Here is a 25,478-nt window from a genome sequence, read left to right as displayed (position 1 = left end):
TCTAAACCCGTTTAAAATAAAATATTTCGTCTGCCTGTTGCTTGGTGTCAGCACCACTTCTGCAATTAAGCAATTGCAAGGGACAGATGCTGTGCTGGTGAAAGGCATCTAGGTTCCCTGGAGCGGCACAGATTTGTGACTCCAGCTGCTCCCTGCTCTCCTGCCCTGGGTGGGACAGATCTCTACCGGGAGAGAGAGCAGTGGGTTGGGATCTCTGCTTGCACCCACCAGCAACTATTGCAGTGCAGCAGCATGGTGCATTGCCGTGAATGGAAACGGTGCTGAGAGACAGACAACGTGCGTGTGTCTCGTGCACCTCCACCCACTACTGCAACCCACTAGGTGAGATTCCAGAGGGATACTCCCACTTCAGGGGACAAATGTGTGGAAGAGACATGGAATAGTAACACCATCAGATTTCAGAGCTTCACATACCTCATGGCATGACGTACAGGCATAAGTAAGAGGAAAATAGTACATTACCATCAAAAAGATCTATTTACCTAAAGTTAAATACCAGTTAGAAGAAAATTGTTTTTACTAAAAACCACTGAATTGCATTATGTTTTTTTTAAAAAAATTCACAATGGAACATTTCTGACTTCTGTCCTACAGCAGGGAGTAATGGATAAGTAACTCAGCATTTGCCAGTAACTGGGAGCTCTGAAATATCATTTCTGAAATTGCCAATTTCAGAAATATTTTCTATCTTGAATAGGGAATAGCAAAGGGAAGCCTATATTGGAACTGGCTCATAATTGCTTATTAATAGTACACAGTGTGCATTTTGAGAGCCTTGTATTCCTGCTAAAGTCTTCCAGTCTATGCTTGTTGTTCTGCCTGGTGAGCAGAAGAAACTGGACCACACAGAGAATAAAGAACTCTTTGTACAAGACACAATTGAAGCTTTTTATTCTGCATTTTAAATATTCATTATACTTAGAAAAATGAAAAACATCTTTATGAATATAAGAAGTGCTAGCTCATTTTCCAATCATATCCATTTGGCAAAGAAAAGCTATTCCTCTCCAGCAAAGCTTCCTTTGCTTCTATGCATAGACTGTGACAGTTGTGAATTTATTACAGTGTATGAGTATGATTCCAGATCTACTTGGGATTTTTGTACAAAGATTTGTATAAAGTCTTATAAAGTCTGAAATTACATTTATGTTAATGTACAGAGAAAGCACTTTGCTGTGTTTCATGTAATAAAGTGAATAAGATTAGGAAATGTAATCACATGGCGAAATATTAGAATTCTAGAGAGTATCATTTTTTATTATAGGTAGAAGCATCTTTGAGTTTCCTTTTGCCACATCATTAATTTACTAAAATGAAAGTGTTATCTATTTCAAACACCAGCTCATTTAAATTAAATTAATCAGCTATAAGCTTTAAGTCTCAAATGCCATTTCCTATCTGTGACAAAGAAAAGGAAAAACAGTTTATGGAGGCTCATGGTCTTGCTTGTAAAAAATATTTTCAATCAATACCTACCATACACAAGCTAGTATAGGATTCACATGAGTTGTATCTATGGCACTCCAGTTCACACTCAGCTTCCAAAGTTAGAAGTTAATTGCTTAATTCCAGAGGAATGCATGTTGGGAAAAAAAAAAAACAACAACCCACAGAATTCTACATAAGGAGAAGGGTTGTTCTGGTTTATTTTTGGATGGATACATCACTTTGTCAACAGGATGGGGTTGGAAGACAGCTCAAGAAACAACAGAAACAAATTTCAAAATCGTTCTCAGAGCAGTGACTTAGGATAAATCTGCTTTGCATTTTTCAGTGAAAATGGTTTGTAAGCAGGCGAGTGCAGTTCATCAATACAGGAAATCTGACTTCAGCATTGAGAGGAATGCTGCCAGAACTGGGCACAATTCCTGCATCTCATTGCACTCAGGGAACCAGGAGCTAGGGCACTGTATCAGCTGCATGAGGTGGGGAAAATAGGCCAGGGGCAAATACTTGTTCTGTGTGATTCAGAGCAGGCATTTGACCAGTTGAATACCATGATAACTAAGATTTTGGATGCTACATAACAATATTTATTCAATCTCTCCAGTTGAAGTTTGTCTACTCTGTGTAAGCAAGTAAATAACACAATTGTCTGATTTTTTCCCTACTCAGTACTGAACTCTGCTACATTTCAGCTATATGTATAAACAATTGTTCTCTTTTTTTTTAAGGGACATAACTTGTACACATGGTTTAATTCAGTACAAATAGAACATTCTATAAGCAATTCAGATTCAGTCAGAAATTTACCTGTGAGCTAACATCTAATTTGTCATTACAGCCAACAGAGATCTGGTGTGACATTCAGTTGCCTAAGTACACATGTCTAGAGTGATACAGAGCACTTGCTTGACCTTGTGGTAAAAGTCCTGCACCCACCTGCCAGGTCTGTGTATCTCTATATAAAGCATTTCAAATTGTACTTGGTGACTGTTTGCATAGCTGAATCCCTTCTTTGTTCTGTGGAGCCTAGAAAACTATTCATGAGATTGAAAGTAAATTTCTGCTTGGGGCAACACGAATGTCCCTTGCCTGCTGGTCAGAGCTTTGCTGGCTGCAGTAGGAGCTGGTATGTTGACAGCCATTATTAAGACATAAATACCGGGCACCTAAATCTCATAACTGATAAAACATTGTATTTTTTTTTCCCCCAAGAAAACAGGGAAAAGTTTGCTTGAAATGAAGAACAAGTACAATTTATTTAGGAATTGTCAAAACACGTCTTCAAAGAAAAAGACTCTATTTAGAAACTGTCAATTGAAAAATGTCAGTAAAAGGTAGTCTTGTAGGTTGCTTTTTTTTTTTTTTTTTTTTTTGGCTTTTAAAAAGCACATTTTAGAAAATTGAAATGCATAGCATCCTTATGTTTTAGTGTTAAAATTATCCCTGCAGGTTACTGAAAAAAAAAATATCACAAAATTTCCTGCTGCCTTTGTGATTATAAGTTACAAAATACTAAGGATCTAAACAGTCAGATTTTTCTATACAGAGCTTAAAGAATACATTGCCTTTCTCTAGCTGTTTTGTCACTGCTCTTAAATAATTTTTTTTTATAAAAAAAAGAGCAGGTGGGAGAACTGTAAGGTACACATTCATATCCTCACCAATTTCCATACAATGTTAAAATCACACTCAAAATTAAAACAAAACAAAACAAAAAAAAAAAAAAAAAAAAAAAAAAAAAAAAAAAAAAAAAAAAAAAACAAAAAAAACAAAAAAACTAATAAAATCTAGATAAAATCAAAATAAGCTAATCATAGTAGTTTAATAGCTCTCTATGTTCTGGATTAGATTAGTTGTATATTCCAACTATACAGTAGTTTGAGAGAGTAAGAAATTTCTCATTATTTTAGGTTTCATACATTGTGATAAATATGAGATGTAACTTCACAAAATTAAACTTGTGCAAAACAGATCAAAATAAAATCCAACTGTTTAGAACCACTCTTTAATGTGTTGGGTTTTTTTTCCCATTTTTAACAAACGCAGGCTCTTTCTAACAAGTTGATTACATTATGATTAAGTGTATTTCCAACACAATTCCAAGGTATACAAACAAGAAAAATAAAGCTTTTTGTTGTAATTTTGCATCTTGGGCAATGTATTTTCATGCAGAAAAAATTCTTTCAGAGAGTATCCTCATTCATACTTGTTAGGTGATCAGCAAGTTATCAGTGTTTTGTAGACTTCCTCTTCTTACTGACACACCTAAAAGAGTCTTTGCTGTTGTCTGATACTACACTGATCAGTGTCAACACAAGCTGATCTCTGCCTTTTCTTGTTTTCTCTTTACAAGTGTGACATGCTGCTTGGTTAAACTTTGTGTCAGGATATGGCAATGTCCCCTCACAAAGAAACTTGTCAGTATTTCAGACCAAGCCATGTAAACTAGTCCTTCACTAATTTCAGTAACTTCTGAAGGAAACAGCAATATTTTGAGAAGCAAGCTCCAGTAAACCCAAACAAATGCTTCTTCACCCTTGCCATTAAAAAGTGCAGAGGCTCAGATGAACACTCATCCCTATGGATTACCATGCTATTGGCTATTCTGAAGAGAGTGGATCTCACCAGTTTTGATCAGAAATTCCCTCCCACAGATGAGAAACTTCTCTCAATGAAATTTTAATCAAAAGTGATGCATTACTGAATGTTTCAGTATTCTCAAAAAGTTTTGTTGCAGGATTCTCAAAGTGTAAGTAAAGGTCCCTCTCAAGTAATGTCCCCCTTTGCTTTTCAGTCTCTCACGCACTGAATTTGCTAGATTCATCCCCTGTAATTGTAGTTAAAAATAACCAACAAGCAAATCTCCTACCGTTTACTTTTAGTTAATGTCCTGCATGAATTTCAATGCATTCTGTAATCCATAATATGTCCTCTCTGACCCTAGGATGTGATGATGTTTTGGTCACCTAGAATGTACACAAATGACTGTGTATACCTTAGCACAAACTTAGGCAGGGGCACAGTGCAATACCAGATGACACTGCAGAGTTCAGGCAGAGTGGATTACTGGCAAGTGGAAAAAGGCTTCAGGTTTTTTTTCTCTTAGAGTGGGACTTGTTGCTTCTCCCGTGTTTTTCTGTTAGTGTTCGTCTCCATCAGGGTTACAATTTATACAGAAAGTATTAAAAAAAAAAGAATCCTACCTCTAACACTGGTCTAACAAGGCAGTTCTTTAACTGGAGCCAGGCTAGAATGGGGATGAAGTGAGGGGGAACAGCCCTTTCCCCATCCACAAGAAACAGGTGAGCTTTTAGAAACATGACCACATACAGGTCATGTTAGGTATTTACCCAACTTCCAAAAACTCACATACTATATGAACTTCATCGACTTTTACTTTGCCTTCATGACCATGTTGAGCTCAAAACAGCACAGATAACGCTGAAGAGACCTTCAGTTTAATAGATATTTTGCCAATCTAAATTCTGCCAAATATATATTCTGTTTTAACAAAATATTCTGTCAAATACTTCACTCAAAGCTGATGAAATCCCCTCCAGTTTTACAGCTCTACAATCCTTTTCTTCCTACAAAACACTTCAACATACATTTGAAAAGCATAAAAGCCTACACCTCCCCATCACTTGCATGATTGCTATTTCCAGCAAGTATCTACAGGGAGCAACTCAAAGAGAACTTCTGGAAGGATTATATTTTAGAATGCCACACTTTCCCTCAAAACACAGAACCTATATATTGTTGATAAGACTTGAAACAGATCAACAGTTGGAAAGACATGGCTTCCTTGATCAACAACAACTGGAGAGACTAGGATGAGTCAAACTTTTGGACAACCGCAGTGAAAATGCCTACATCCATTTCACAAAGGCTGTAAAACTAAGGACTAGATATAGTCTCTCAGAAAGCTTTCTTAAGCCTTTTTGATCAACTTTGTTAATCAAAACAAAGTTAACTTTGATTATTTAGTCACGGTACAGACAAGACATTAAATTAATTTGGCCAATTCTTCACTCAGTTTTTTGGCATTATGTTCTTTCTTGGGAGCCTTAAAGATAGCTGCTGTCTCTAGATAGGAGGCCTTGAAAGACGAATGTGATTTATAGTCTGTCCTGATCCTTTCCAGTCATCACTTGCAATCTGTCACAGAGTCTGCATACCATTGCTGTACATCACATCAAAACAAAACAAAACAAAAAAAAAAAAAACAAAGGAAGAATACATCTGAGGCAGAGGCTACCTTTACAAGTGCTGGATTTAGGGAGGAATGGACTTTCCATTTAAAACCCTTCAAATATTATGAAATATTGTATGAGACCAGCTATTATTTGTGTTTGTATAATGTCCACAAACTCTATAACAGATGACTGCTTTTATATGCAAATGCCACTTGACATTTAAAGGTTGCTTCCAAGATGGATTATACAGGAACAGGGTAACCAGTCATGCTATAAACCACATCACAACATGTTTGCAGGCAGCATCCCTCAAAACAAAATGCCCAAGGCTGCATTCAGCATGGAAACTTTCATAGCTCGTAAGTTCATGAGAAAATGCTGCGTCACAGAACAAATCTTAACAATCCTTCCAATGATTAATGCTGTTTTCACTTTCGCTACCAATTAAAAGATAGTTTCCCTGGATTTGCATAAACCTAATTCTGAGACAAAACAAGTTTAATTCTGGAATTACATTAGCATCAAATTTGTTCAAAAGGCAGGATATGTGGCTCTGTAATGAATGAGCAAAGTTACTGATTTACTCGGCTGGGAAGAGCTGAGAATATAAAGTTTTTTTTGTGACAATGCAGAATTCAAGGACAATATACAGATCACTTGTTAACAACAACAAGAGAGTGTTTCATTATTCGCTAAGTCACGGTGCTTCATACTATGTGGACAAATGTCCTCAACTCTCCTTTATAAAGATGATAAAAGAACAGACCATGGCTGTTGGCAGATTCACATGGTCCACAGTGGATCAAACCATCAGTTTCACACAGAACAGCTCCACCTCAGGAGCTCTTCAAAACTGAAATGATTATGTACTGTTAAGATCTTCTTACTTCCATTATTGCACTTTATTACAGAGAAATAATTTAAGTCTGTGTTTTGTAATCCAAGATTGGTTAATGACTGTTTTAGTACATACACTACTGCAAAAAAATAACAGGATGTAGCAAACTGAAATTCTCCTTTAATTGTTAGGTAATTTCACAGTAAAGTAACATTTGATGTCAAAACCAAGTCCTAATACTCAGAACTGAACACATTATTACATACGTGGCTGCTTAAGGGGGAGAATAGATGTGGAGAATAACCTGCTATGACCTGTCCTTTTCTGGCTTCCTTCTTTCCTCTAACTGGAAAAACTGAAAAGAAGATAACTTGGGCACTATTGTTTTTCTCTGGTCATAGGGCTTTATATTCTTCTTTGATTCTGCCCATACTCCGGCTTACAGTGTTATTCACTGTGTCCATGTGAAAGAGCAACAGCAGAAAACTGGGCATGCTCTTTTCAAGCTGTGGCACATTCTTGGCACTGGTCTGCCTTGTGCCACCCCTGCACACTCTGCCTGTGCAAACTGCTGCACCACTGGCATAACCAGCATTCTACGACAGGGCAAACAGGATGGACAGATCAAATAAGTGACAACATGCTACAGAGAATGACCTTATGAGGTGTTTTAATTGAAGTACCATTTGATCCTATATCTAAAGCAGGAACCCAAATCTATATGAGATAATTATATTTAAATGGCCTGATCTTACATAGTACCACATGCCAAACAAACACCACACAGATAAAAATCAAAGACATTTTAAATGCTTAAAATATTAATATACAGTACAGCAAAAGAAGGTGATGACAGTGCCTTACAGTAGGATACAAACCCTACAAAGCAACAGCATGCTTTAAAAAAAAATAAAAAAAATGGCTCCCCGCTTCCAATAACCGATGATAAAACATGAAGACTGCAATCTCTACCCAGAGAGATACTGCTCTCTCAGCTGCTAACCTTTAAATGTGGGTGAGGAGGGGTGGATCCAGACTACATTCCCTCCAGTCACTCAGGTGCATTGCTTGCAGTCCCTGCTTTAGCCACACCTTCTCATCTGGTGCTGAACCATTGGTTCAGGCTGTGACCTGGCAATTCCAGTGCACATCGTACAACCAGATAGTGAAGGTATATATATGACCATTTTGGCTATTGCTCATTTTCCCAGAAGAGTAAAACGTTTTTCACACACATCCCTTTTGAACACACATGCCAGTATCCTTTGATTAACTTGATCTTGTTACCATGAAGCATAACAAATGTCATGCTGTCGTAGGAAACTTATTAAACGTTACAGTTTAGAATGCCATGCTACCAAGAGTAATCATACAACTTCTTACACCGAGAAAGGCCAATTATTTGCCCATATATTGTAAGAAATAACTCAGTCAGGATTCTGACGCAAACATCACAAAGGTATGAATTTTAGGAATTATTATTACTCAAAATCAGAAAATAAGGGGAAAAAAAAAAACGAAAAAAAAAAAACAAAAACAAACAGCAACCAAATTTTTGGAAAGACATCTCTAGAATTAATTGGGAAAAAAAGAAGCTGTCAATATCCAAAAGAATATTACATTTCCATTGAAGACTACTGGGCTTTCATCAGTGATTTAAAAAAATATGAAGGTCTGATGTTTATTTCAATATGCTTATGGGGACATTTCTTCTCACTAGGAAAAGTCAACTGACTTGCTTGTTAAAGTACGTATCAAAAGACATTGACCACAACTTCTCACAAGCACAGAGGTTTCCTTAATTTTGCATCACCAAGATCATTCATTCTGTGCCTGAAATGAAGACACTAAATTGATTCTGCTTCTCTAGGATGATTTGAGGACAGTCCCATTATATATCCCTGGCATTTCTAGTAATAGTGATCATATTAGCACCTCATTTTTTGTGAGCTTTAGTGATATTAATATTAGCTGTTTTACAGATGCTATTAATGGACCTACATAAACAGATTCTTCAGACTAGAAGAAATTGTACTAGAAGCTTTGAGCTCTCAATTCTATTGCTTTTAATAAAATAACTACAGTGTAATTAGAAAGTAAGCTTTGTTTTAAAAACAGCCTTGAAACTAGCTAAAGAAACAAAACTACATTTCTGGCTTTAGTTCAGTGTTTAAATAAATACCTATCAGTAGTGTGTGTTCTCATTCTACTAATATCATTGCTTAAACAACATATTAAGATGGTGTTGTTTTCATATGGAGACACACATATACATTTTCCACAGGCAATTACATTACCAGTAATCCTTTTAAGAGGCTGACTGCTCAGATGTTTTGCCAATAGCTCAAAGCTTAGTTATATGACAATCTCATTTATTCATACTTTATGAACTGATAACAAATGAACCAACCAATATGCTGGTGCTCTCTGATCAGTGACAAAATGAAAATAATCAGAATCTATTTACAAAGCCCCAAATACTTTAGTTTTATTAATGACAATAGCATTTGTTTCTTCATATGTTTTGCAAAGAACTGTAATTACCAGAAAATATTACCACTACCTTTTTAAAGAGCTCCAGTATTCACTGATTATACTGAAAAGCAGCCTCTAGCTATAGTACAAGCATCTCTTTCATGAAGAATAAAAGCAGTGATATGAAGACATGTAATATAGGCCATATCATGCAATACTCTAGTTTGAAGACCTAGTAATGCCAGAGTGTTCAGACTGTGTAGTTTTGCTAAATACTCAAACACTGTCTGAATTAATTCTGAAGACCACTTCCCTTACCATGAATGGTAGAGGAATAAATAATAGTAATGAACAAAATCTATTAACCTGCATAATAACACTGCACATTTCTACTACAGCCTACTCATTGCTCTGGAGATGGTCATTAAAAATAGCAATTGCCACTGTATCTGTCACTCTGTGGACACACAGATGATGCAGGAAGCAGTGTGCAGAAGTGTTTTTGGAGCATCAAGCAGCAGTACACAGAAAGGCTGTGAATAAATTTAACCAAAAATATAAGCCTCAGGCTGATGTGTTTGAACTTCAATGCAAACATTCTTCATACATATTTAATTGCTCCATTGAGACTATGACTCTTCTGGAGATGTTCCAGGCATTATTTCCATTCCATTAGTACACTTGCAGTATGTGTACTCCTTAACCCAAAATGATTGATTTCATAAATGTCTTCCCACTTACTGACCTGAACACTAATTGAGGTTGTGTACAGATTAAAAGAGAATGTATGCTCCTTGAAACCAGCCAAAGTATATTGTAGTCACTGGAACATTTGTGGCACGTGAAGAAAGTAGCACTTCTGGATGAAGACACCAAAATAGCCCTTCAGGGAAAACTTTCAGGTAGTAACAGCTAAAGAACTCTACTAATCAAAACTTTAATGCAAAGTTTAATTGTGAGTACAAAGCTCCATCTTTTTGAAACATAATATTATCTTTCTTTGAAATGTTATTATTACATACCAGATGCATTCATCATATAAATTAATTTGCTTTGGGAGCAAGAAAAATTTTTTTGCATTGCATAATAATAAAACTTAAGAAGTTCAAATAACTTTATGAAATTGGCTGCACACAAGGGGAAAAGCTAAATGTTTCAAAGGTCTTGTTCAAACAGTCACAATGTTGTGAAATGTAAATTATTCTACTGTGAACCAAAACTTTTCCAGTTTAAGTTATTAAGGACAAGTATACTTAAACTGTGGCAGATAACATCTTAAGTATACTTCTCTGAGGAAACAATCCCATGAATGTCACTAGGCATCACCTGGCTTCCTGGATAGCCTGCACATTCGAGTCTTCGCAGCCTTAAAGCCTCTATATTTACACATTTAAACTAACATCAGTACTACTACTCTCTAGATGAAAAATGACTACATTAACAGTGTATTTCATTATAATGGATATATGTTCATGCAGCTTGGTCAAGCTAATATAATATACATCAGAGGAATCCCTGAAAATCACAGAATCATAGAATGGTTTGGGTTGGAAGAGACCTTTAATATCTTGTAGTTCCAGCCCACCTCTATGGGCAAGGACACCTCCCTCTAGACCAGGCTGCTTAAAGCCCCATACAGCCTGGCTTCGAGTGATCCCAGCGAGGGGGCATTAACAAATTCTCTGGGCAACCTGTTCCAGTGTCTCATTACCCTCACAGTAAAGAATTTCTAAATCTACCTTCTTCCAGTTTAAAACCATTTCTTCTAGTCTTGCCACTACCTGCCCTTATAAAAAGTCCCTTCCCAGCTTTCCCGAAGTCCCCCTTCAGATATCGGAAGGCTCCTATAAGGCGCCCCAGGTCTTCTCTTCTGTGGGCTGAAAAGCCCCAACTCTCTTAACCTGTCCTTATAGCTGAAATCATATCATCGTTTAAGGTTTAGTAGCATGGTTACATTAGACTTCACGTGATAGAACACTGCAGAGGAGCTATGACAAGAAACTTGGGCCTGTTTTGGCTCTTCGAGAGAAGTTTCATCCTGAACACCAATGCGCTAAGAATGACACTGCCATTGTGAGTGTTATCTTTCTCCAGATTGTCCACATAAAATTTATTTAATTTGAAGATGATTATTTCCTACCTAAATTACAGTTCTTGCAATTCAATGTTTTATTTAAAAGTCAAATGAGATCTTTTCAGCTTGTTTACTGTCATTGAAAACATGCCTCTCTTTATTTCCTTGACCAAAACCTATCTTTCTGCAGATAGATAATTCTGTGCGAATAGGCCTGGAATATTTTAGTCAATTAGGTCAGGTCAAAGCATGCAAATAACTTGAGGCTGAGCATGTGTCAAGGGCTATTTTTCTTACTGATATCCTGCTTTGTGTGAGCAGCAAGTTGTATTTCTAGATGAGGTATTTAATGTATCTCTGAGTTATTTTTCTTTATAAAACTTGAATTCCAGACTCAAACCTCCTTAGGGTGAAGAGTTCACATGTTCTTGGGCTACACAACATCAGCAGGGTGGAGAGCCTAAATGAGTGCATTTTTAATTGTTTGTTTTGAAACACTGGTCATGGGTGGTTGCTTATAGGAAATTAATCTACTAAAATTTTTAAATTATTTGGTTCAGTTCATAGTGGAGACACCTTAGGGCACTTCATTATTAGAAGTTCCCACTATTTTCCAATTATGTAAAAATTCAAATAAGACTTTAAAAGAATTGACCTAAATAATGGATTCAGACCATGAGCAGGCAGAGAAAGAAAGAAATGAAAAAGAAAAAAAGGCACATTCTACTTATCATACAACTTATCAACATATGATAAAGCTGATAGATTCAAGAGTTTGCATCAGAAATAATGCAGTCTTGAACTCTCAAAGAGAACATTTATTGAGCACTGGGGGAAAGCTATATGTAGTATCTTTAAAATAAGAATTGTGCTTTTATTTTCAGTGCGTCTGTAAATAAACAAAAGATGCAATAGCAAGGTAGGAAATTGACATGAATTCCCCTTGTGTTTTAATGCAATTTTTGACAATTTTTTTTTTGCCTCTGTCTTCCACCTTCCAAACTATATTTTTTTCCTTAATTAAATCAAATTAAAGTTATTCTGTGACAGGAGAGTATTTAAAAAAGAAATGGGGAAGTAATGACCTAGAGTGTAAGAAATAAAGCTTCCAAAAAGATGTGTCTCTCTCAGACTGAATATGTTTTCAGACGGTTGCCCTGGATTTGCATTACCCCTCTGGCCATCATGGACAAGAAGGGCTGATGTCCTTCCCATTGAAATCCAGAAAGGTTTATTCTTTGTCTGCATGAGAATCATTGCTGTGCTCACCAATGTACCAAAGTAATCATCAATGCAAGACAAACAACAGTAAACCACATTCAAGGTTTTCTTCAAGGAAAAGATCATTTACTTCAGTAGGTAAAGAATCTGAAAAGATGGAAAATATTTGGTACCATGATAATGCTGTTTTTGTTTATACAATGTTTACTGAAGCTCCTGACTTTGATTACTGCATATGAGAAATTCATCATGTTCACTGGGATAACTTCCATTTAGAGAAAGTACCTCAAAGATATATTGTCTGAAATTGAGCCAGCATTTAACTGTTACTGTGGTTTTTTAAGTGTTATTAAAAAAAAATTTAAAAAAATCTAGAAAAGACAGTAAAGCATCTATTAAGAAACAAAAAAACCCCAGAGGCTCCGTTTGTCTTTCAATGTGATTTTATTTAAAATTTAATCTATTCTTTGTCTGAGCTGCTGTTTTCTCTGCTGTCACAATTACAGACAGACAGTATGCAATTATTTGAAATAAAAACATGGCGACGATATTTTCTTTATGTTGTCCAGGATAAAAAAAAGATACTTTAGCATTGTATGTCTTGATTTAGAGGGTTGTCAACCAATTCTTCTAATTTTTAAGCTCTAGTGATTTGCTTTCAAAGTAGAAAAGCAAGGAAGAAGCAGAACAAATTCTCCTTATTTCCTAAATGGAGGTTATATACAAGGACTAATTACTAACATGTATATTCACCTTCATGGTTTTGTTAAGCACATCCTGAAACATTAATTTTAATTGAGTAATCACTTTCATTGAAATGACTCCTATGTGCTTTTCAATCTAGAACATGCAAATATTGAGTTTTTATGGGAAATACGGGAATATGAGAAAGATGATGAGTCCAGATTTCAGCTAAATACATCAGCAAATTCTAATGCACAAGTTTAAACATGAATTATGGAGAAATGCAAGTTTAAAAAAGCATTCCAGGATTCCAGGAAGGGAAATAATTTGATTGCTCTAATCACCACATTTATCTTACAAAACTGAATTGATTTTTGGAATCTAGCCATGACAAAGTCTGTGAACAATGGCTGTGAGTACCAGCAGCACTCATTTACTGATCTCCTTTGAATTCTGTGGCCTTTCAGAATGCCCATCTTGCACAGAACTATTGGCTGAGGCTGTGTCTTCTCCATGCAGCACGGACTCATTATGGTTTCTCCAAAGAGGCTTAAGTTTGGGCCAGTCAGAGCATGTTTTGGGCAACAATTTTACCAGGCCTGAGCATGCTTAAGCAAGGGTTCAAGATAGGAATTCCTACACTGATAACCCAACATGTATTTTTTTGTTGTTGTATCATCAATAGCCCACAGTATGAGTGCTGATCTATTTGCAATACTTGTAACTTCTGTTTTTGGTGTAGGATTCACAATTATTTGACTATATATTACTACAGTTCAACTTTCAGCATTTTCTTATGCCTGCATGATTATATAATGCACACAATTTTCTGATACTCATTCTAATTTTACAGTGTATCTAGAAATACATTAGCTGTAAATACTACAGACTGGAGATGCTTTTGTTAATAACAAATGAATTCATATTGCAGATGAGGAGGGAAGGGAAAACAATCAGAAAGAGAAGAGTAACAGAACAACCAACCACATTAGTGACACTGCAGCTCTCCTGGCAGATCTTCCTCGGGGCCTGGGAGGAGGCAGAGGTGTCTACTGTTCAGGAAAAAGTCTGTGGAAACCTTCTGGTGCAGATTAAGCTAAAAGAGGCCTTGCTGCAACATCTATACTGCCCCTGTGTCTGAACGAAGGATTACATTTGACTACTTCAAAGAAAATAATTTTTGAATTCTGCTAAGGGGAATTTTCATCTAAGCATTACAGACATTCTTTTTTTTTTTTTTTTTTTTTGGCATAGAATGTGATTTTGTGAGAGCATTTTCATTTAGAAGGGCCATTATTACTGAAGCACTGCAGACACCGCATTTTAAGAAGTTTTATTAAAGCTACGCTTTGGATAAAATATTTTTAGTAACTGTTCATGATATACCTCTTGCTCACTAACAGAGATAGAATAAAATGTACTTTTTAAGAGGTGAAGATGGGTTGCCATATCCATCCAATTATGAGGGCTATACTTAGGGATCTAGCAATTATGTAGGCATAACAACAGTCTCTTTCTCTAACAGGCTATCAGCTCTTGAAGACAGCAAGTACATACCAAATATAGCTCAAAAACAGGCTGAGCAACTGAAAGTATATGCTATAAAATACAGGAGTACTACAATAGTTAAAAGAATTTAAGCCAAATCAAAGGTGAAAGAAAAGTTTACAGGACCAATCCTAAATCCACTGTTGCAAATGGGTGTTCTTTTTCTCTGTTCTGTATTAGTAGCTTTCAGTCAGAATAGTCTTTTTTTTTTTACTGCATCAGTATATGAAATACTTAAACACTAGAACTTAACAGGGTAATGACATTTGAACAACGGGTGGTGAGAGCTCCCTCACTCACCTCTTCTGCTGTCTATAGGGTGGATGTGGAGATGGATGCGCATGTGTGTCCTACATCATATGAGAGTTAACTGCCATGCTGCACTCCTTCTCCATCTCTGCCAATCCTTCTTTTATTCACAGACACAAATAAGAAAGAATATACATTTTGTTTGATCTGCAGGAGTATAAGAGATTATTCTTTTATGACATTGCCTCCAAGCTTGCTGATGAACACGTCCAAGCAAGTCCTTGACCAGGACTGAGAAATCCTTTGTCTAGAGAACACGGATGGACAAGTCCTGGGCAAGGGTTGTGAAATCCTTTGTCTGAGGGACACAGATGGATAAGGCCAGGGGCAACGAGAGAGCAAAATAAGCCACAGATTAATGGCTAGGAAGCGGTCTTTTATGTGGGCTTATTTCAAGGAAAATGGCCATCTCAGGAGGTACTGCACATGACTCTTACTCAAGCGCCCAGGAAAGCCATGTTGGCAGAAGGAGAAAGATAAAAAGGATTTTTTGGACATGAGAAGCCTCACGACAGATTCCTCACGACATGAAACCCGCATGCTGAAGAAAGGTGTCTGCCATCAGATCCCTCACTACGGAATTCCTGCACGCTGATGGACTCCCCTGAGCCTGCTACCTGAGCCCTGCTGCTTCCTCCTGGACTTACCCTGCCACTTCTTCCTGCTACCTGCTCGCTGTCCAAGGCTGGCCAGCAGCTGCTGTTCTCCACCTGCACTTTTCCCTCAGACCATTGGAACGTCGTGCAATGGGACCACTGCTGGATCCTTGTGGTGACTATCCCCGCTTTATGCAATTCTTGCTTATTTCCTATCTTTTCTACTGCCCTCCTTCCCTTCCCCATCATCCTAATTCAAAATAGTCACCATCCTTCCCTTCCCCATCTCCCTGATTAAGATTTCTAAAAAACTGGTCGAACCAACATTTGAACCGTTGTTTCTTAATCTCATGCTGGGTATATAAAATATCAAAGAGCCTCCTCTCCCTCCTATAAACTGGAGTGAGACAAGGACTTTCCATAAAAATAAATAGGAGAATGTGACCACTTTATGTAACTCGAACAAAATAAATTTAACAAATCTAATCTTCATGCCAAAGGGATTTCACAGTGATAGTGACTTCTGAATCGGAGATCTCAAGGCTCCCCGAGCATGATTTTGTCTCAAATGCTTTTCCTTCCTCATTCCACTGTTCTTCCTATCACAAATAGAGCACAGAATGTTGGCAGTTTTGGGGCTATTGTTGTGTGGAAGGAAGGGAATGAAGGAGTGAGAAAGAAAGGAAAGGAATGGATGTGTTTTGCCAGGGACTGGAGCTATTGCTTGCACTCGAAATCAGTGGGAGGCAGAAGCATCTTAGAGGAGGGACTGAACAACTCTTCCAGCTGAAAACAAAAGCTCACTGGGTAAAGCAGACTCATGGGACAACCGTGAATTACTGACGCTGTGCTCTTCATAGAATGAGGAGCTGGGAAATAGCATAAGAGAATGAGGTCCCAAAAAACAGTCCCAGAAAGGGGTCTGACTCATGGGGTTATTCAAACTTGAACCATTCTGGTGAGATCTGACTGCTCTCACTTTTCCATACTAGACAGTATAGAAGCACTGTGCTATCAAAATGAGAAAATAATCCTTATGACACAAAACAGAGAATGTGAACAGGATCAAACATAGATTTGTACAAAAAACTCTGTATGAATATTTCAGATAATAATATATTTCCAGATAATGTAGTATAGGATGGTTAACTGAAAATAAGAAGAACAATTGAACATCATTTGTATGAAAGAAAGTTGGTCTGGATTATTATAATTTATTTTCAAGACATGTTAATTATCGTATCTTACTGCAGGGTTTACCAATACATCAAATGAAAGCTATCAAAAATATTTTAGTCACCTCTTGACAAATTATGTTACTTCTTGATTGTCAGACTACATGCCACAATTACTATTCACAGACAGTTTTATCTTCTCAAAATACATTTAACAATGCCTGCCCAGATTAGCAGTCAAATTATTCAATATAAATCCTCTGTGAAAGTGAACACTTTGTATTGTGACTGAAAATAAATAGCAAGGAACTTATTTGTTTTCTTGCCTATTTGGAGGCCAAATTGAATTTACTCACTTTGATTATAGCATCAGAATGAAAGATTCACTGGGAGCACCAATACTGTAAATTACTTTTATGCTCTTTTGACTTACAATATTTACAATATTTACTGGGAAATCTTCCTTCCCTTCTAAGTCATTCCGGTCTTCAATCCGACTGAGTTTCCTATTGCAAGGCAAATTATTAATAAGTAAACTTTTAAAACTTCAAAATAAGGAGATAATAATGTATGCGTGTGAATGCATATTTCACTACACATAAACATAATTATTCTGTTGCTTTGTGCAGTTGTATTTGTGTGACTGCAGCATGGGAGCCTTTACACAAACTTAATAAAAGGTTTGTTTTCTTTGGATCAGTATGTTGGCAAAGCTATAATGCACTTTTCTTAGTGCAGATTATAATGAAAAGAATGGATGTTTAAGAAGCTGTCTTTTAAACAAATATATGAACTATATTCATATAATTGAAATGAACACAGTTGTCCAGTACACATTTATCACCCTGACTGTGAAGGCACAGAATATGGAAGTTTAACTTATCAAACCAAACACTTAATTAGGTACATAACAGAAAATCACTCAATTCTGGATGGGAGATATGGCTCTTTATCCTGTAAGGAATCTTCCTTGAGTCTCAGGGTCTAAAATACTGTCCAATTAAAAATCCTACAGAAAACCATGTTTAGCACAAAATAACAGATGTATACGACTTTGTGGCCTGTAGCAACTCTGAGCAATTAATTTGAATAAAAGCTTTTAAAACTATATTAAAAACTTGCAGAATCAAAGTACCATAAGTATCAACACAGTTTTGAGGACAGGTAATCTTGCTTTTCATTAAAGAAAGCTAGAGAGCTTATGGAAACACATACTATGAGAATATTGTTCAGTTTCCAAAGTCAAACATAGAAAACTCAGAGAATCATAATTTTATAATTTTCCATATCATTTTATTTATTCTCCAAGTTGGTATGTTCTTTCCTATCACTTTGGGCAAGAATCCTATGTCAAAGACACTACTGCACCAATGAATACTGATCACTGTGTATATGTACAACAGACGTACAGCTGGGGACACCACAGAAATGGATTCCAGCGTGCTACTTGCATATTCAGACAGGGAGCTGTGTATACTATTCTGTCACTCTGTCTGCAATCAATATGCAGCTGCACAATCCACTGTTATCTCCATACTCCACCATTTTGATAATCTACCTCTGCATATCATTCTTCTCTTCTGTGGTTACACAGATCTTAGAAGACAATCTCTCTACCACAGCCTCATCAGACAGCCAGATGGTGCAGATATTTAGTATTCTACTCCTATCTTCCTTTTGTAGTCTACAGACCTACCTGTACCATCCTAGTTTTACCACCATTCCTGATACTTCATTGCATTCTGAAGGCCATCTTGCCCAATTCATGTTCAGTGTAACACAGACCATAATAACATTATACAAAGGTGCCTCTACATGGTGAAATTACCCATCAGCAGAGCTGTCTATAACAAAAATGGAGATTTTTTTAATTAAAAACAAAAACAAAAAGTTATAAAAAAAGGATGAAGTACTTCAATAAAGCACTTACTGATGGACAAGACAAGTACAAATACCAAATTGATATTTTTTACTTAGTTGAATTGTTTGTGGAAGAATTATGTTTTGAAGACACTCACACACAGCCAGAATCCTCATGAACAGCCAAACAGTGGTTGCTGACAATGCTCCCAAGGTTGATTTGAAGCAGTAGAGAATAAACTAAATTAAAATCTTTACTAATTAGTTGCATTGGAAAGCTGAAAATAGTTCCAAATAACAGAATCACAGAATTGTAGGGGCTGGAAAGGACTTCTGTAGACCACAGAGTCCAACCCACCTATGAGAGCAAGTTCCCTACAGTACGTTACACAGGAAAGAGTCCCAGAAGGTTCTGAACATCTCCAGAGAAGAGACACCATAGCCTCTCTGAGCACCCTGTTCTAGTGCTCCATCACTCCTACAGTAAAGTTTTTCTTCATGTTCAGATGGAACTTCAACTTAGGGGCTTAGTGCCCCTTCTTCTATCACTGGGCACCACTGAAAAGAGCTTGGCCTCATTCTCTTGACTCTGGCTCTTTAGATATTTATAAGCATCGATAAGATCCATTGTTAGTCTTCTCCCAGGTCTCATACAGGAGATGCTCCAGGTCCCAGTCATCTTTGTAGCATTCTGCCGGACACTCTCTGGAAGTCCCTGTGTTTTTTGAACTGGAGAGCCCAGAACTGGACACAGAAGTCCAGGTATGACCTCACCAGGGCAGAGCAGAGGGGAAAGACCACCTCCCTCAACCTGCTGGCCACACTTTCTGTAACACGTCCCAGGATACCATTGGCCTTCATGGCCATAAGGGCACACTGCTAGCTCATGGCTAACCAGGACACTAGGATTCTTCTCTGAAGAGTTCCTTTCGAGGAGGTCAGCCCCTAACTTGGTCTGATGCATGTTAAATGACAAATGAGAAACACAAAGTCATTACAACTGTTAGAAACAAGTGGATGATGTCTCTATCCCCATGACAGTCCATTTGCCTTTGGTATGTTTAGAGACACTTTCTAATTTTATGAAGAAAAACCTGGAAGTAAAAAATGAAGCTACCAGAAAAATAAGTCCAGTGGGTATCTAATATTTTAATTTCATTAACCACTTAAAACTGTGCATCACATATCTATTATTTGCAATAATTAGTGTACAGTGGACTGAATTACACTATCTCTGCAAAACAGGTGTATCAGTAAGAAACATGCTGAATAAACGGATTTTGGTATACCAGTATCTGTGTAGCACATACTATCAAGGTTGGTTCACCTGGAACATTTCAGAAAGGAGGCTGCTCACATCACCCTGCTTAAACAATAACAAATGAAATAGGAATGCGTCTCTTTATTGTGCATGACTGTCAATACTTTCATTCATTCTTCATTTTTCTTACTTACAAGGAAAAGGAAGTCTATTTTTTACCGATGTCTAATATGCACAATCTAAATGTTTCCACAGAATGTAGACTGCTGCACAGGATGGTGCTAGTTCAATGCTTAAAGTTAAAAATAAAAGCATTTATACCGCACTTTAGGCCTCTAAAACCCCATTAAGCATACTCTTTAGTATGAGAATCGCTCACAAAAAGAAATATCTTTTCTTATTATTTTATCTCAATTTTAAACTGTTCATAGTTTTTGTTACTGTGAATATTACTTGAAAAAAATACGTTTATAACATTTCAGACTGCAAGAAGTCATAGCATCTTTCGCAACAACATAAATATGCTTTCAATAATATCTTATTATTCTCCATATCTGGCATGTAAATTTGAAAAGAAAACTCTTTACCATGTTACCTTTTTCCATCCTTTTATTCTGTGTAATTAAGGAAGTAAGGTTTGTTTTTTTTTCACTTCACTCTTCATTAATGTCCTTTACAGCTTTTCAGACAAGGCTACTCTTTAGTTAAAAAGAATTTGATGTTCTACACTGATCTTTTTACTGACTTAACCAAATTACACCATTCTTTGCTGGCTCTCTTATTACATATCTGAGCCACTTAAAATTCATCTGCTTTACTTTTTTGCCCACCTCAGTACAGTGCAAAACCTTCCTCTTCATGTCTCATAATGACAGGGAGCTGTTTGAGCTTTCCAGCACAACTCTACCTTTTCAATCACAGTATCTTTCCACCTAGCTTTCTATGATCCTTGTTACATGCCAGCACTTACCTGTTCAAACTGTTTGCCTCATCTTCAGATTCTGCCATGTCACTAATGTATACATAACCACATGATATATGCAAATCACTATTTCTAACACTAAAGAACGGCTCTTCCCACTCTTCCGAGAGCAGCAGAAAGGCATTACTTTATTTATGCCTTTTGCTACACATCTCTTAGCTGATTCCTTAATTATTTCATCAGACTCCACGGGGCTTATTATTTTTCTTAATTGCCTTCAGTGAAGAACTTTGTCAGAAGCCTTTTGAAAGTCCAAACAAATTAGATCAAGCATTTCTTCCTAATCCATTATTTTGATGACACAGTCAAAGACTTCTACCAGGTCAGAGAAGGTTTTCTTTCAGCAGAGCTACACTGGTTTCTATTAGCGGAATTGAATTATCCGTTTTTCTCCTCATTCTATTATTAATGATGTATCCATTCCATTTAGCTAATACTGAATTAAGACTTACTGACCAATAAGATAATTCTTGCTTGTTCAAATAAGCATCACAAACAAAACAAAAACCGGTTTTTAGCCTTCATTTCTTCATTAGGCATTTAAGAGACAATGAAATCTGCATCAGTTCCCCGTAAGACTTGGTTGCAGACATTCAACCATCTGAATCTCCTATTTCCTCCAATCTCCTATTTCCTCCAAATTTCTCTTCGTGTTTCCGTTAATTGCCCCAGTTTAACATAGCATCTCACCTTTACTACTTTAAAATTATAGATAGTTCTTTGAAATTTCTGTAGCAGAATTCAGTTACATAATTTTTTCAACTTCTTTGTAAAAATTCCTTTGAAGTCTTTCCTTCAACTCTTAGGAAAAAAAAAGCAGGTCTGCTGATGTTTTCATCACATTTTCTGCTGCTAATGTATCTGAAAAAAGCCCTTCAATTTATTTTATCTTTAACCACCAGGACCTCTTGATTGCCCCTTAGACTATACATTTTCCATCTTCCACTTTTTTCCTGGCATAATTTATGTTCTGTTTCAGCAGAGCCACTTGATCTGAATTTAGTTGGAAGACACTACGCTTATGGTCAAATATTTGCTTTCGCCTTACAACTTTTGTATTTATTATTAAATACTTCTCTTTACAATCTGTGGCTGATTTGCTATTTGCAATCCCATTCAAGAGCAAATTCAAAGATTTACTCGTAATAATTTAAAGGCCACAAAAGGACATTTACGTATGTACTTACCTTAATTAAAAGAACTGACAATTAGACATCTAAATATTATCACGTGCAGCAAAACATTTGCAACTTCATTATAAACAGTTCCAAGTATATTAGAAAAGAAACAGTATAAATCAGTTTTAAAATGATATTTTTACATCAGTTACTTTGTTTAGGAAGTGTTTGCATGTATACAGCTTTAGTAATGATCAACTTTTTCTTAGATCTACTGTTAAGTTTTTCTTTTCTTTTCTTGCCTTCTATTGCCATTACATTGCTTCATGACACAGAGAAGGAGAAGACACATTTTTGGGTGTTCTATAAAAGCTTCATTTAGTATAATTTGATGTTATTATTTTCCTACCAGAATAAAATGATCCTAACGTTCCCTTTCTTCCAGAAAGCTCTGGCTGACTTTCCCCAATCTGGGTAGGGTTTGTCCTGAAGCATCATGTCAGTGACCTACACAGAAAAAACATACAGGAAAACTGCTGTCATGAACGAGACACTCAGAAGGACTCAAAGAACACTTCTTTTCATCTACAACAAATCTGTTTCAGTTCTGATGACGTTAGTAATTAGGCAATAGAAAAACAGCATCTGCAGTATCGCTTTCAGTCAACATGAGGTATGCTAGACATTCAGCCCCTAGAAGTGTGAGCAGTTCCTTGAGAAACAAGGAAACCCGCGGGATATCCAAAGATAAGAAGAAAAGAACTAACCTAGGAGTTGCAGCAACCTACAGGATGTAAGTTACTTTTGCCTATGGCCATACATAAGCTCACATACGTATGGCTTTCCAGTCCAGCCTGGGCCAGGGACCCACTTCTCCAAGAGCAACACTGGCAGTGTTTTCACTCTTGAAGCGAGAGTTGTAACCAGGGAGTACAAGCCTGCAAATTAAGCACTATATGCCATTTATAATCTTCTCCTGCTTCCTGATTTCAGAAAGAAAAACACACTTGGGAACAGAGACATGAAAAACCCTTAAAACTTGCATGGAATTTAAAATTATGAAATATTTATTCTCGTTTTCATAATTCCTGTCTGAAAAGACCATCTGTTTCTCTGCCCAGAGACTCATATGTATGCACTACTTCTGCGTAGTACACAAAAGAATTAAAAATGATTTTCAGCTAACTGTGGGAGGTTAATAGTCCCTCCGGCCCTTCCACTTTTGGGAAGCCTTGTTTTCACATCTACTTACTTCCAGATAACTGTGCTATAAAGAACTGAAAGTTACATACAATAAGCTCATCAACGCCACTGTGCAAAAGTTCCAGAAATGTGGAAAGCCACCTATGCATGAAGAGTCAGAATTAAACAGAAAAAGGAAATAGGGGGAGCAAATGTTAGTAAAGACAAGTAGGACAAATTCTTACTGTCTGTCATTGGTACCAGTACAGCAGAAAATTACTGATTGTTTTGATTAGAACGAAAATAACAATTAAATTTTAGAAGGAAATACGTTAATCTGGAAATTAAGACTTTTTATTATTATTTTCCATTGAATTTGATTTAGTATAATGTTTTTAGCATCTAATTTACAATGTAGTGAGTTAGCTACTATTTTCACAGACATTAACAACAGTAAAGGAACTCATAGGCCATGATTAAATCTAAACCACGTAGGAACCAAATTCTAAATTTTGGCTCCTAGTCCATTTACAGTTAAAAGCACTTAGCATAATAGCCTGGAGGACTGGATCCAAAGGATAACATGTTAAATAAGTAGAAATACACATTCTAGGATATTCTAGTTCCATTTTAAAATCAGCCTGAAGAAAGAATGCATTATGCTCTGAAACATCACCTTTATTAATTGTTTTCTCTAAGTAATTTTTTTCTCAGGTCAACATGCTATCATGCCTTTTATAACACTACCATAAGCTAACTAAATATTCTGATAAATATTTAATGTTGAACAAGAACTCTGTAAAGGTTTAATTCACTACACTAGTACCACTTAATCACTTAGGAAGGATCTACATAGCAATAAATACCTGCAAAGTTACTTTGAGAGGTTTTATTCAATTTCAAAAGTAGTTGCTTCAGAGGATTTCTGGGAAATACTTATTATATTTGCTAGAAGAATGCAATCTGCTCCCCTACAACCAATTATTTGTGGCACATTTCATGAGAATGACATTCAAGAAGGAGACATTTTCTGAGAAAAATGGCAAGATGAGGCAGGAAATGTTCTTTCTGATATCAGACAGTTGGTCTCTTATCTCCCAGCTTCGGCATTTATTTAAAGTCGTATCACCAGATCAATGTCAGGTCAGTTGCAGCTAAATTGGTTGAAGCAGAGACAGTCATTAAAGGGATGCATTCCATAAAGAGAAATCCAATTATCTTCTGCATTAGAGAAATCAAATTCATTTTCTGGTTTGTTCAAGGACAGTCACTGTGGAAAACAGCTTATGGGAGAAAAGTACTCAGCACCAACACAATGCAAACAACTGTTAGGACAAGAACACCTTCTCCCCCCTACCCCCAAAAAATGGTGCTAGAATTATTTTGGAAAAAAGAAACAAAATAATACACTTTAATTTAATTTTCACAAGTTAATAATCCAGAATCACAGAATCACAGGTGTTGGAAGGGACCTCTGGAGATCCTCCAGTCCAAACCCTTGCTAAAGCAGGCTCCCTTCAGTAGGTTGCACAGGAAAGTGCACTGGTGGGTCTTGAATATCTCCAGAGAAGGAGAACACACAACTTCTGTGGGCAGCCTGTGCCAGTGCTCCGTCACTCTCACAGGAAAGAAGCTCTTCCCTATCTTCAGATGGAACTTCCTATATTCCAGTTTTCACCCACGGCTCCTTGATGTGCCCCTGGGCACCACTGAAAAGAGCCTAGCTCTAACTGTTAGGAATTTGTAAAAGTTGATAAGATTCCTTATCAGTCTTCTCCAGGCTAAATATTCCTAGGTCTCTCTGCCTTCCTTCATAAGGGAAATAGATGCTCCAGACCCCTAATCATCTTTGTAGCTCTCTGCTGGACACTCTCTAGACGTTCCCTGTCTTTCTTGAATTGAGAAGCCCAGAACTGGACACATGACTCCAGATGTGACCTCACTGGGGCAGAATAGAGGGAGAACAGCCTCTCTTGATCTGCTGGTGGTCTTCAATTTAATATACCCCATGATACCACTGGCCTTCCTGGACACAAGAGCAGAGAAATTTTCCATAGAAATAAGAGAATTGTGTGGTTTGGTGATTTTAGATTTTGTTTTCTTTCTGTATTTCAAAATGCAATTAATGGCCAGTAAACCTTTCTGTCTTGCTATACAGTATTTGAAAACACTGATGATACTCGAGAATAGAAAACAACTGATCACCTCAGTAATTCTATGTACCCATGCACCTCACATAATCAAGATAAATCAGGAAAAGCAACTTGCAAAGTAATCACGGAATGCATTTTTCTTTCTTGAAGAGCTAAAAGATGTAATATTATACTGTAAAAAACTAACTACACTGACTCGATTCAGAAAGAAATGGACTCTGTTATAATGACTGTATATCCTTTCATTTTATTTAGTGTCTCATGAGAGAAATGGCTAAACTGTATGCAAATGCAGAAAGCTTCATAATACACATTCGCTGACTTTTTAAGATATAAATG

General features: G+C 36.7%; 1 protein-coding gene across 3 annotated transcripts in view; it reads right to left on the bottom strand.

Annotated features, from left to right (window-relative positions):
• Positions 1-25,478, bottom strand: part of TMEM117 (transmembrane protein 117) — a 194,150-nt gene that overhangs the window by 50,841 nt on the left and 117,831 nt on the right. For all 3 annotated transcript variants that reach the window (XM_042872858.1, XM_042872859.1, XM_042872860.1), the window contains one exon: positions 22,214-22,311. In XM_042872858.1, coding sequence (XP_042728792.1) covers positions 22,214-22,311 — 98 coding nt within the window. The remainder of the gene's footprint in view (positions 1-22,213; positions 22,312-25,478) is intronic.

This window comes from Lagopus leucura, unplaced genomic scaffold (assembly GCF_019238085.1).
Source record: "Lagopus leucura isolate 7727_CA_CO unplaced genomic scaffold, USGS_WTPT01 Super-Scaffold_100008, whole genome shotgun sequence".
NCBI lineage: Eukaryota > Metazoa > Chordata > Aves > Galliformes > Phasianidae > Lagopus > Lagopus leucura.
This window is presented reverse-complemented; position numbering and strand designations above follow the sequence as displayed.